Raw genomic sequence first — 14,838 nt, 5'->3', positions numbered from 1 at the left:
AGCAAATGCATCATTCCCCTCAAATGTATTAAGTCTGATTTTTAAAAATTTCATCAAAGAAATCAGATTAAAATGGATATAGAAAAAGGTAGTAGAGAAGGGCATTAAAGCCAAATTAATTTTTCAGAATTGAAGAAATAATTGATTAGCAGATCTCTAAAGGAGATAATTAATAGATGAAACACACACATGCACACACACACCCACACACACGCATGTGTGCTCTCCAAGTGGTTCTAAGGGATGTACATTATCAAATTTATTTTGGCAATGGCTTTGTGAAATATGCTGGGATATATATGATAAAAAGATCTGTAGTTATTTATTTATCTTTTCAGCTACATCTGCCCGTAATCAGACACTGGGTACACAGCATTATGAAAGTGGTCATTTTGCTCTCTATCCAGACTCAAAATGTGGAATTTGTTTTCATTCTTGGCATAAGTGATGATGTTTGATGAAAGGTGGCATTATCATCTTTAAGACTAAACTATGTTATACTCTCTCCTTCATACTCCACGTTTAAGTAAGCTAAAAACTGAAAAAGGTAAGGCTTTATAAGTTAGATGTTTCTCTAAAGAAAGTCAAAACTAAATTTAAAAGGAACAAGGCAAAAAAACAGATACTGAAAAGTCTTAAGTGCTACTCTTCTGAAGAAAACATGGTGTATAATACTAAATATGCTATACACCAGCGGTCCCCAACCTTGTTTGGCACCAGGGACCAGTTTTGTGGAAGACAATCTTTCCATGGACTGGAGTTGGGGGGTGGGGGTGGATGGTTTGGGGATGATTCAAGCACATTACATTTATTGTGCACTTTATTTCTATTATTATTACTTTGTAATATATAATGAAATAATTATACAACTCACCATAATGCTGACAGGAGGCGGAGCTCAGACAGTAATGCGAGCGATGGGGAGTGGCTGTAAATACAGATGAAGCTTCGCTCACTCGCCCACCGCTCACCTCCTGCTGTGCGGCCCAGTTCCTAACTGGCCACGGACAGGTACTGGTCCGTGGCCTGGGGGTTGGGGGCCCCTGCTACACACAATGTTTTTAACATTAAAACTACACCAAAGTGAAACATTCCTTGGGAATTCTAGGAAAATGGTGATGAGAGAACAGGGAGTCCTGTAAATAGGGTTGTCAGATAAAACATAGAACACCCAGTTAAATTTGAACTTCAGATAAACAGCAAATTATTTTTTAGTATAAGTATGTCCCAAGCAAACTATTTTTTTTAGTATAAGTACGTGCCACGAGACATTTACATTAAAATCTGAAATTTAGATTTAAGGGGGTGTTCTCTATTTTTACCTGTTAAATCTAATAAACTATCTCTAAAGTAATCCTCTATTTCCACAACAAAGCAAAACCATCAGCAGAAATATTAGAAAAGAAAGAAAATATTAAAGCCAGCACTGTAAATTTCAAAAACTAATAACTTTTAAAATATTCTGTGAATTTAAAAAAACTGAGTAACTTTTAAAATATCCCCAATAAAATATCTTGACAAGTAACCAGCTAGAATCTAGGAAGCCAACAAGCTCTACCATTTTTCACCTTGGACAAATTATTAGTATGGCTGTTTCAAGAATTAAATGAAAGGTATATACAAATGGACTTAGGAGATTCTTGAATGATATATAAAATATAAAAGAGGAGAGATTACAAAACCCCTTATTACTATTTCTCCAGTAGCCCCCCCTTTTTTATAGCATTTTATTTCTACAAACAGTGCCATCCTCCTCACTAATATTCTTTTAGTTATTAAAGAATGCAATCTGGGTTGCAATATACTTTCCTCAGGATTTAAGGAAGTGATTTTTACTTTGAATGTTTGAAGGTGTAATAAAAGGCATGTTATCAAGAAACATTTTAATTTTATCTGAATTGTCCCTTATACAAAAATAGTTAACACTGACTCATATTATTTATCGATTCAAAAAAATTATTCTTATGCCATGTGTTAGGGACATTTCTAGATGCTGGGGATACAATGTTGAACCATGGAGCTCCCATGAACATTGTAATATTTAGGGTTCTTTCTAGCTTTCAAACTATGACTATAGCATACAAAAGGAGAAGCAGTATAACCACTTAAAGGTGATGGTGCCTACTATAAATGAGATTAAAAATACTGACTGGGAAGAATGTGCTGCTTTCCTTTTTATAATAAGATATTAAATATTTTGTTCTAAATTTATAAACATTGTGTACCCTACACACAATCTTGATGATCAAAATAAGCAGATACGACATTAGAACAAAAGATCAACAATACCAAAATTTCTATGCACAACAAACCAAATTTCATTTACAAATAATAAAGATATATTAATAGCTATATAAAGAGCAAAATAAGTGATTAAATAAAAAGAAACAGGGGCTTCCCTGGTGGGGAAGTGGCTGAGAGTCCGCCTGCCAATGCAGGGGACACGGGTTCGTGCCCCGGTCCGGGAAGATCCCACATGCCGCGGAGCGGCTGGGCCCGTGAGCCATGGCCGCTGAGCCTGCGCGTCCGGAGCCTGTGCTCCGCAACGGGAGAGGCCACAACAGTGTGAGGCTCGCGTACCGCAAAAAAAAAAAAAAAAAAAAGAAACAGAAATAGAAAATTACCTGCAAATAATAAACATATACCTAAAAGATGCAAGTTACAGGGCCAGCAATATGAAATTTTAGTAAAGAGAAGATTATTTTCTTCAAGACAATTTCAAATCAGACAAAGGCCCACACTCATGAGAATCCTCAAAGACAGTGCTCAGGATTCAGATTGCTCAAGGCTTTTCATTCTAAAGCAAAGTACTCAAGAGAAAAGGAGAGAGAAAATTTAAAGAGGTAAGAATGATGATTTGGGTCCATAACCTCCAGAGTTTGTCAAAGAAAACTGACTTTGAAGTAAATCTATACAAAGCTAAAAGAACTGGAGCTATCCATATATGGATCAGATACACCTTCCTCTAGAAAGGTAAAGGAAACAACTTCAAGACATAAACAGTTTGGAAGAATATATATATGGAAAAATATATATATATTTGAAATAAACCATGATGAAGAAAGGGTGAGAGGAGTTGAAGAGGAGTTGAAGTTGTATTTCTCCTACAAGGAATTTAAAGTTGTTTTTGGTAAAAACAGAAATAACAAAATTATCCCTGCTAAAAAAAATACGTAGCTTCCAGAGTAAACATTAAGCAGTGGGGAAAAGGAATAAAAATAACAATGACAAAACTTATTGTGATAAAGAGGATTATCAATTAAGTAATTTAATAAATGCAGGGTTCCTGGAAACAGTAGAGTCACTACTGGATTTAAAAAACAACATCTAGGGACTTGCCAGGTGGCACAGTAGGAGTTAAGAATCCGCCTGCCAATGAAGGGGACATGGGTTCGAGCCCTGGTCCAGGAAGATTCCACGTACCGCGGAGCAACTAAGCCTGTGCACCACAACTACCGAGCCCGTGTGCCACAACTACTGAAACCCGTGCGCCTAGAGCCCGTGCTCCGCAACAAGAGAAGCCACTGTAATGAGAAGCCCGCACACTGCAACAAAGAGTAGCCCCCACTCGTCACAACTAGAGAAAGCCCGCGCGCGGCAACAAAGACCCAAGGCAGTCAAAAAATAAATAAATAAATAAATAAATTTATTTAAAAAGAAACATCTATTTGTTGGCTTGAAAATATTATTCAGCAATTACTCCAACAAGTATTTATTGAGTGACTACTACATGTCAGGGATAAGGAATATAAAGATGAACACAACATCTTTATTCATCTACTTTTTTTTTTTTTTTTTGCGGTACACTGGCCTCTGACTGTTGTGGCCTCTCCCGTTGCGAGCACAGGCTCCGGACGCGCAGGCTCAGCGGCCATGGCTCATGGGATCCTCCCGGACCGGGGCACGAACCCGTGTCCCCTGCATCGGCAGGCGGACTCTCAACCACTGCACCACCAGGGAAGCCCTATTCATCTACTTTTGAGGAACTTATACTCTAGAGGAGAAGATAAACTCATAAAACAAGCAGTTAATTAATAAATGCAGTGATAGGACTACACAGGGGGGCAAGGAATAGAGTGTAATGGCACCTTAGCAAGCACAAGGCTAGGATGAGGGAAAGTTTCCTAGAGAAAGCAAAGTCAAAACCAAGTCCTAAAAGATAAGTAAGTCAGCCATTTCAAGAAGTGAGAAGAAAATCATGGCAAAGGAAAACAAAATGAGTATGGCCCGGAGGTCAATAAGAACATGGTGTTTGTGAGGAGTGACAAGTGGTTCTAAGTTGTTGGAACATGAAAAAAGAGGCAAGAAGTGACGGAAAATGAGGCTGGACGGGTAGCAAGTGTCAAATCCTGGAAGGCCCTGTTTGTTCTTCTAAGAGAAGTTTGGATTTAATGGTTCTAAGCAGAGAAGCTCATCAGAAGCCAGGGAGCTTTTAAAACATACAGATGCTTAGACCCTACTCCTCAGAGATCCTAATTCGCCAGGTTTAAAGAAAAGGACAACACATTTGAATTTTCTAATGGTTTCCCTGGGTAATTGTGCCGTACTATACGTTGTTTGAGAGAACTGCTGTGACAATGTCTTCAGGTCAGACCTAAACTGATTTGTGTGGGGAGAACAGGTTAAAAAGGAAGGGGGGATGGTTTGGTAATCAATAACAGAGTACACTGTAAGGAACTGAGAGAGAGAAGCAATTCATTAGGTAAAGACAAAGGAAAGAAAAATTTTATTAATATAAATATATTTTATAAATCAAGTAGTGACAAAAATAAAGAAAATATGGACAAAAATGAGTTAAAATTCTGAATATTTTGACTTGAAATTATCTAGATGTGTAAAATTTATAACCAGAAACTTATATCCTAAAAATTTTCAAGCTAAAAAAATTAATTTTGTTGTATTCTTTGAAAACACAGAGGAAGAGTAAAGCTGTTGAGAGAGTAGGTTTGAAGTCTGGCTTAAATCCATCACACAGTGAGACCTTCGATAAGTCACAATCTCTACGTGGCCTCAATTTCCTCATATGTAAAATGGATATAATAATGATACACATCTTATAGGGTTCTGGTGAATATTAATTAGATAATACATATAAAACTCTTAGAACCTGAAAACTACTAGAGTTCAATAAATGTCAATTCTTATTGCTAATGTAATCCTTATCATTACCTAGGAGGCTACAGCAAAATGACTCCACAGAGCACAGAAATAAAGCTACCTTCACAGTAAAGATAATTAGAATCAACATAGAAGGAATGCTATCAAGCTATAGAAAATCTAACCAGAGATGCTCTCTAGCTGTGCAGCTCAGGAAACCTGGGAACCATACAAGTCCCGTTAAAGACGGCAAAAGCTTTTCTGAAAGTACCATTAGGAAGGAGAGGAAAGCAAACAGCAAGCAAATACCTCTTTGGACAATCAGAGGCCCCTCTTTTTAGAGGAGCCCACCACATTAATATCTGACTTAGAATATCTGACCATAAAGAAGAATTCAGTCTATTAGTTACTAGGATAGTGAGGGCTAGATGACATTTCATTACACCCAGTTTTCTTGTTAGTAAGTTGTACTATTTATGTTAGAAATAATTACCTAAATTTTAAGACTATGCTGAAAAAACAGAGTATTCTATCAATACATAAGAGGTAAGAAAAATGGGAGGAGAAGATGGAGTCCACAGTGTTACTCTAGACTCAGGAGAAACAGAATCGGAAGCTATAATGCCCAAGCATTTCCAAGATGAGCCTCTGATGACTTGGATAAAATATTCCTTGAGACTGCCTAATTCTTTACTCCATATTACTTTATTCTAATGATTTCTTTAATGTCTCTCTTGATGCCCAGACTTTATGCCCCAGAAGGACAGGGACTCTATTTATTGTATTCACGGCAGCAACCGTCCCATCAGCACAGTACTTGGCAGTAGACCCTCAATCAGTATTTGCTGAAGAGTAAATGGCTTCCCACTTTCTCCTGATTCAAAGAGGACAATGAAGATGGGTAGGACTCTGCTCTCCAGAAAGACTGTGTACTTTTGCTTCCTAGTTAGGCTTACCAAGAGTCAGTTGTTTTTGTTTCCAAACTTTTTTTATGTCAGTGGTCTTTGGTATTACAATTTCATAATTAAAGCTGTAATTATGCCCATCAATGAAGGGAGTATGGAAAGAGAACTGTTTCTATGAACACCAAGTAGGCTCTAAAACCACTGAGGCTGTACACACTATCGAGGCTCTAAAAAGCCTCCATAAAGGTGAATCACTATAAAAACTTGGTATCAAATTAGGTGTGGTAAGACAACTGTAAAAGGTTAGAAAAAAAGAATCCTAAAAATTTATAAGGGTTTTTAAGTGTAAGGAGTTTAAAGATTACAGGATTTGATCTTTACTTTCTGTTATATATTGTTAGGCTATATATAATCTATATGTAATCTATACAGAAAATGTCTTAGCCCTATATCCACAGATTGATAAATGAATGTACATTTAAATGTTTTAAAGTAAAAATTAAAACGCTTGAGTTATATATTACTATTGTTTGATTCCCCTTAAACAATTAGCTGGTGACCCAGATCATGTTGGATAAGAAGGCTTTTAAAGGTTCTTACCAAGAAATGATGTGGTACTTATTACATAAATTAATCATATGTCTGCATGTTGAAAAGTCGCTGAAAATCCACCTTTGCATATATTCACAGTGCATTATAATGAAATGCCTCTTTACTTGACAGTATACCGCACTAAATTATAAATTCCTTGGGAAAAGGGGTCATGTCAATTCCTAATTTCATAGTGCCCAGCACTTGGTAATGTCTTCCAAATAGGTTCTCTGTAAACATTTTTTAAATGAAAAAACATTTCAATTCTCTTAAAAAAAAAATCAGATCTGAGCAGTATCGTATGGCTCTTTAGTACCAGTTAGTAATAAAATAAAATAACTCTACATAGAAAAGACAAGTCCTTACCAATTTATAGCCCCTCCAGCACACTTCTCCATAAGCAATGCTTTCCAACATTCATGAGTAGATTTAATAACTTCAAGAGCAAAAGCCTAGTTAAAAACCAAAAACAGACACAGAAATCACATCATTATACTAACATGGAACTAGTCATAGTATGACAGTTAATTATTAAGAACATGAGCTCTGTAGTCAGGCAAACCTGAGTATAAATTCTCACATCCTTATTTACCAGCTGTGTGACTTTATGCAGATTACTTCATCTCATTGTATTAATTTCTTCATCTATAATATGAAATGTAATGAAGATCATCTAAATCAAGGGTTGGCAAACTTGGGCCTGTGGGCCAAATCCAGCTCACCATGTGTTTTTGTAAATAAAGTTTTTACTGAGCACAGTCATGCCCATTCATCTGTGCATGGCCTCTGACTGCATTAGTGCTACAATGGAAGAGTTGAGTAGTTGTGACAGAGACCATATGGCCTACAAAGTCTGTAATATTTACTTTCTGGTCCTTTACACAAAAAAGTTTGCCAACCCCTGATTTAAATCATAGAGTTGTTGAAAGAATAAATAAGATGTTGAATGTAAAGCGGTTAGCCTACTATCAGTATCTTGCTTGTAAATAAGCATATACCTATTAATTTCACCTCATCAAAGGCGTAAGTAGTCCAACTGCATAGTCGTTTTAGATTATCCACTGTCTGAAGGTAGTAAACCTCAACATCTTCTAATTTTTTTTCTTAGTATGAATTCATATAGCGTCTAAAAATGCAAAATCAACAATAGATATAGATCTAGTGATACCATCTAAGGAAAACTTGCTTTATTTTTCCAAAGCAGAAAATTCTTTATATTTTTTCCCCCAAATGTTCCTAATTTTCCTTGTGAGAGATTACAGTCTAAAATAATAGTTTTATATTTAAAAATCCTAGACAAAGCCCTCAAGATCTTAAGTGTTCTTTTAATGTACTTTTAAAAAATACTGGGTTCAGCAATAAACTCTTGTATAACAAAATACTTATTATAATTTTAAAGTTTTCACGACCATGGCTTACTTTACCTGCAAAACATACTTTATTTATTAGTACCACTTAAAGGTTGGTTTATTATGTGAAGTTTATATAGTGGCAATAAGTTTAAAAGACATAGTCCATGTTTTTGACTTTAACTCTTTGGTCTATTTCCTCCATATGTGTCATATTAGAGCCAGTTTCTGGTAACTTTGTGGTTTTCTAATAGAAAAATCCTCTGACAGTAAGAGAATTCAAGTGCTGTCTTAATTGTTAAGCAGCTTAATTCAGCCATGGTAGGATGAACACTTAGGAGGGAAGCCCCTTTGGATCTGCATTAATGGTAAGTAACTTTCCCTTCTCTGGAGTAAGTAAATGGAAGGCTTTTCTTCATATACAATGTGCAGACTTAGACTGATCATGGAAATCCTTCATTTTCTGAGACGAAGGATTTATTGACAGATAAACAGATGCATATAGGTATTTATCAGCCTTACTGATTTACTTAGAGAGATCTCCTAAAACTTTTTTAAAACCAAAAATGATAAAATAATGTCCTTAAATATGAAAGTCAGTAAAAAGCACTTTTGTTATCATACTATATACAAATGTTCACATATGAAATCCCCCAAAGTGAAAGAAATATTGTACAGGTATCACAGGCATATTTTAAAATAAAGATTATGAACTTCACCTTGTTCTTGAATTCTCCATTAAAAGCAAACTGGTTTTCTGGTTTTCCCTCTGGTATCTTATAAAATCTAAACCAATTAAGCGTAGCTTCTAAGTAACCAGGTTTGTACTTCTTAACATCTTCAATATCTGTAAGTGAAGAAACAAAAATACTTTTTGTTAAAAATCAAAATCTACTCCTATTAGTGGCAGAGCACTGGCGTGAGGGAGTCAGTCCAACCCTGCTGCTCACTAGCTGCATACTCGTCAGCATGTACCGTATCACCTCCGGACTTGCCTTTTCTTCCCCATGTAAAATGTTACTCCTTCATTCTACAAACATTTCTTGAGCACCTTCAGATACCATGTAAGGAGTAGGGGATGAGTCGATGAAGACAACAAAGTTCTTTTCCTCAAGGAGCTCAAAGGTTTAATCAAAAAAACAAACATACAAAACAACAGGCAGATAGACAACAAATTGTATTGAAGTGAGAAGATTAAGTGAGATATACTTAAGGACTGATGTCATTCTGAGGACAATGGGGGGCTTCGAGTAGCGAGAGTTACAGCATCAGGATCCGTGTTTTATATGTACTAAGCCAAAGGATGCTGACAGTAGAATGGAGAGGGCAGCACCCAGAAGAGAACATACTACAGGTGGATGAGAAGGGTTTCATGCACTCCTAGACCAAATATTTAGTAAGTTTCTCATTATGTATCCGACACTGTTGTAAGCAGTGAAATAGAACAGGAATCAGAAACAAGTCCCTGCTCACATGCTTACATAGTAGGAAGAGACACACAACAAACAAAGACACAAATACACAATTTAAGCAGTGAAAAGTCTGATGAAGAAAAATAAATCAGAGTAAGGAAGACAGAGAATGTGGTCAGGGCAATTTTAAACAGTGTTAACTGGATGGTTCAGAGTTTTTCATTTCAAATTAGTAATGATTTATAGGATTTACTTTTAAGTTCTATTACCACGTAAACACCTTAACCATTACATTTTGAAGACATTCATTTAAATATAATTGGAAATACTACTGTATTAGTAATAGGCCCCTCCCCCCAAAGAGGTCCCCAACGAATGTATCATTTCCAAAAATATCATTTCAAAAAGTATGAGAAATAACTGGATAAAACTAGAAGTCTTTACTCTCCACTAGACTGTGGCTTAAGGGAAATTTAGCATAGTCCTTTATTCACAGTATATTACGGCAAATGACAAACAGACTTAGCACCACTTGGAGCATTAGAAAGCTATAACTAAAACCAGGAGATGACACCAAGCATAGGGATAATTTAAAGATCACTTGGTTTCAGACATGCTCATGCAAGCCTTGTGGGAATCCCCACTCACTAGGCATGACAGGAAAAGGTAAGAACTTTGCAGTCATGGGTTGAACAGACAGGAATTATCCTTTTCCTTTTTATCCTTGCCTTGTGCCTGTTAGGTAAAGGTTTAGCAAGAGTGACAGATGTCTCCAAAGGCCAGGTGTTTCACATAAGTGAAATAAGTGTGGTAAGGCAGAGACCGTAGAAATGGCAGAGACTATGGCAAATAAAAGACTGAGTATGTGGCCTAAAGGCACGCAAATCTAAAATTTTAAAATATGTCAATGGGCCACACATCTATCTAAAGTAATTCTGGAGCAAACTGCAGAAATGTTACAACTAACTAAGAAAAAAGAATCACTTGAAACTGAACACAGGTTAAGTAAGTGATGGAAGATGTTTAAAACAGTGAATTCTAAAGATTAAGATCACATCTTTTTAATATTATACACTGTATCCTCGGTACAGAGTTCTTTGTTACGCCCCAAATGGAACATTCAATAAAGATTTCAGCTAATTAAATTCTGATTATTTTTCCTCTTTACCTTATAAAAAGAGCTTCCTTCTAAAGTGAACTTTCTATTGACCATCTTCTGACATCTTATCTCATTTTTACAAAAATAAATCTCTGAAATTAACTGAGTTCATCCAATTCACTGTTTTCTTACTCAGAGGAAAAAAATATCTCTTAGTCCACTGAAGGTGAGCAACCAGAAATGCACTTTAATCAATGTCCAAAATAAATAATTTTCTATTACTTAAATCTGATTTATGACATCATTATATTTGCCCAGTCTACCATTTCCTGTTCCACTGCATAAACCTTTTTTTTTTTTTGATAATTGCTTTTTAACACACTGATTTCAAATAAGGAAGGAAAAACTAAGTTATCCAGTATCTACCTCAGCTGGCAAGGTTTTCCCTTCAGAAGTTATGAAGGGAACCTGTTAAGAAAAGACATAAATAATAAAAAACCTGAACATTTAACAATGCCAATAAGAAGTGTAACTCTACAAATATAAGCTAAACTTTTCCATTCTCAATTAATTAAACCCTGGGGAATAAACAGCTGCATTTTCACAAAAAAAAAACCATTTTAAATACGCAATTTAAATATTTTTAAAACCTCAGTAGCAAATGCCTCAAGCCAAAACCTTATATGCAATACCAACAGTCAGTTCAATGAATTACCAAAAATATGAAAAATTCCACCTGAAGTCTATAAACTGACTTACACAGTTCATAAAAGATTTTTATATAAATAACCTCATTTCTTCCTCATAAAACTCCTGAGAGTTGTGAGGAGTAAGTAAATTCACATTAAACTTAAGAAAACTACAGCTAAGGAAAGGTAAAAGGGACTTCCCTGGTGGCGCAGTGGTTAAGAATCCACCTGCCGATGCAGGTGACATGGGTTCAAGCCCTGGTCCAGGAAGATCCCACAAGCCACGGAGCAACTAAGCCGGTCAGTCACAACTACTGACCTGCGCTCTAGAGCCTGTGAGCCACAACTACTGAGCCTGCGTGCCACAATTGAAGCCCGCGCACCTAGAGCTCATGCTTCGCAACAAGAGAAGCCACTGCAATGAGAAGCCCGCACACCACAACGAAGAGTAGTCCCTGCTCGCCGCAACTTGAGAAAGCCCATGTGCAGCAACGAAGACCCAATGCAGCCAAAAATTAATTAATTAATTTTTAAAAAAAGAAAATGTAAAAGATTTGTCAAAATGTTGCCAACTCATTCATGGTAGAACTAGTATTATATAAATACAAGTCCTCTAATTCCATGAATTCTGACTTTTCTTCTATATTGCACATTAATAATTTGCCACAGGTTTATTTATATTAGTTTTTATGTGTAGATGTATTTTTATTTTGGTTTTATTGCGGGAAAATATACATAACATAAAATTTACCATTTTTAAGTGTTTGATTCAAGGGCATTAAGTACCTCCACAATGTTGCACAACCATCATTATTACCTAACTCCAGAATTTTTTCATTAGATATATTTTTTATAATATATGTTATTTTAAGAAAAGCAGCGATTCTCTAGTAGTCATTTATTTCCACTCTTGGAATTAATTTTATACGAAAGTTTCTACTAGAGATAATTATATAATTTATTTTCAAGATGAACTAATCCAACAATAAAAGTCAGAATAATCTAGAAGAGCTCTTTTATATAATCAAGCTAAGCTTATTTCAGTTTCAGTTTTTAACTACAATTAAACTCTCTTAATCGAGATCTACTTGATCAATTAGCCAGACGATTAACAAACACTCTCCACTTCTGTAAATATTCTGCCTGATGTCCACAGTGGTCTGTCTGCTGAGTCTTATAGACAGCTCTAGAATGAAGCCCACACTTGGCTCCCACCAGTTAAGTTTTAGCCTTAGCAAGCAGGTATGTTTATTCCCAAAACATTCATGCCAACTGCATCTGTTGTTATAATTATGAGATTTAATAAAAATTATATAAGGCAGTGACTTTATCAGTACAAAAAAATGAGATTTTGTTTCTATGAAAGTAACTTGAATGTTTTTAAAAGAATTCAATAAAAGAGACTGCTAAAAATATCTGCTGTCGGGGCTTCCCTGGTTGCGCAGTGGTTAAGAGTCCTCCTGCCGATGCAGGGGACACGGGTTTGTGCCCCAGTCAGGGAAGATCCCACATGCCACGGAGCGGCTGGGCCCGTGAGCCATGGCCACTGAGCCTGCGCGTCTGGAGCCTGTGCTCCGCAACGGGAGAGGCCACAACAGTGAGAGGCCCGCGTACCGCAAAAAAAAAAAAAAAAAATCTGCTGTCAAAGTAGGCCTGGGTCAGTTAAAGATGAGATAAAGATGTAAAAATTTACAATTAAACATGTCGATTGATCTGCAAATGAGGTGGGGAAGAGGATTTTAGATATGAGAGATCAGGGACAGCCTCTGACAAAAAGTATTTTAGTAAATTCTTAGATGAAGTGTGGGAGCAGCTCATTCACATAGGCAGAAGAGGAGTTCTGGGAGGAAGACTGTGCCAATCAATACTCTGAGGTACAAGTGTGCATGAAACGTTTGAGGAAGACAAGAAAACCCTGCGTTTAGAGCAGGATGAAGTAAGAGTATTAGGAGATGAGATTATAGAAGCAGTCACATAGGAGTCTAAGGGCCAGACTAGGGACTTGGCTTTGCGATGAGAAGCCACTACAGGATTCTGGGCAGAGTATGTGTTGCATGAAGAATTCTAGCTGCCGTGTAGGGAAAAGACCGTGGAGAGGAAGAAGTGGAAGCAGGAAATCCAATATGAGGCGAAATGTGATGAGGGCTTTGATTATTGTAGTTGTATGGACGTGGTGACAAATGGTCAGTTTTGGATATTATTAGAAAGCAGAACTGAGACGAATTACCAGTTAAAGAAAAAATTAAAAACAACAAAACCCAGTAAAGATCAGACTTACGTAAAATTTAAAGTATCAAAGAGCTAAAAAGGACTAGTCTGTAACATTAAGTAGCAGTTTAAATTATAATACAACTAAATGCAGTCACCTAATATATATTACCCTATTTTTTTAGTTTCATAAAAGGTGTCATAACTTCTGACAAATAGTGTACAGCCATGATTTACTTTATAAAAGAGCTGCTTCCAAATTTGAAAGTTTAATTAACAAAGATTATATACAGTCTCCTTAAGGGAATTTTTATATTAAAACTAAAAATACATGATTTATAAATAACCATAGTTCTATATAAAACCACTGGAAATTTTGTAAATTTCTTTATTAAATGCCAGGTAAAAAGCAAAACAGAAAATAATGATGCAATATAACAAAATTTAAAGTTCAATTTGGCTTTTCAAAATCCAGAGCTCTCCATTTTAATTTAGTTTGTCTTAACTAATTTTGATTTAGAAATTTATAAAAGCAGAGAAATTAAGCTAAAATATCTTAGTCAAAACCTACCACTTTATCTCTGTAGATGTGAGAGGATCATAACACTTTTCACTTTTTAAAAGCAATCTTTATGACTTATCTTTTTCTTTCTTTAGAGATACTGTATACCTTTCAACATGTAATCAAGTTTCTTTTCAGTATAAACCAATTCACTTGTTTCTAAAACGTAACTGAATATCACAAACTGTAATCTATTAAGAAAAAAAAAGGTTTGATAATTGACTTTCTTTCTAATATTTATTATAAAAAAATACATTCTCTTATGCCAGGAGTAGCTTCTAATCACAGGTATTTGTCAAGACTTCCATTTTACCCAGATTTCAGACTTAAACACACTTTAATACTCTATTTTTGCCAAATAAGCAAACAGTAATGATGTAAATGAGGTAAAAAATTCAGTTGATAAGGCTCATTTTATACATACAGCCCATGAACAATATGAGAGAGAAAGAGAGAGAGAGAGAGAGACAAATCTAACCTATGACATATTTTTACTCTGGAGACTTATCAAAGACACAATGAACTTTAAAAGTAATTATTTACCAAAAACAAAAAAAAATAAGAAATTTTAATCATGAGAAAATCTTAACACATTCTATAATAAATACCTTTAAGATATTTATTGATATTATTATATTATATATTAATAATATATATTAATATTCTAATTAATTAATATTAAATATTTTAAATTACTCTCTTGCCTACCCAGAAAGAACCATGCCAAGTCCCCCCAACTTTTGATATAATTAAATATTGGATATTAAAAACAAACAATAAAGGAAAAACGCACTCTTACTTATTAATAAATAACTTCTTGGTACAAAAGAAAATCAAAAGAAATCAATCCTGAGAGGACCCCTACAAACAAGGGTTTTAAAGTAGTTATTATGAATATGTTCAAGGACGTTCAGGAAAATATGGTC

The 14,838-nt window shown here is 35.4% G+C and overlaps 1 protein-coding gene across 4 annotated transcripts in view; it reads right to left on the bottom strand.

Moving 5' to 3' along the window:
- Positions 1–14,838, bottom strand: part of PPA2 (inorganic pyrophosphatase 2) — an 85,086-nt gene that overhangs the window by 15,365 nt on the left and 54,883 nt on the right. For all 4 annotated transcript variants that reach the window (XM_079919483.1, XM_079919482.1, XM_079919484.1 and 1 more), the window contains 2 exons: positions 8,662–8,789; positions 6,960–7,045 (listed from right to left, as the gene is read on the bottom strand). In XM_079919483.1, the coding sequence (XP_079775609.1) occupies positions 6,960–7,045; positions 8,662–8,789 (214 nt within the window). The remainder of the gene's footprint in view (positions 1–6,959; positions 7,046–8,661; positions 8,790–14,838) is intronic.

This window comes from Stenella coeruleoalba (genome assembly GCF_951394435.1).
Source record: "Stenella coeruleoalba genome assembly, chromosome: 4".
NCBI classification, from domain to species: domain Eukaryota; kingdom Metazoa; phylum Chordata; class Mammalia; order Artiodactyla; family Delphinidae; genus Stenella; species Stenella coeruleoalba.
Note: the sequence above shows the minus strand (reverse complement) of the source record. Positions and strands in the feature narration are given on the sequence as shown.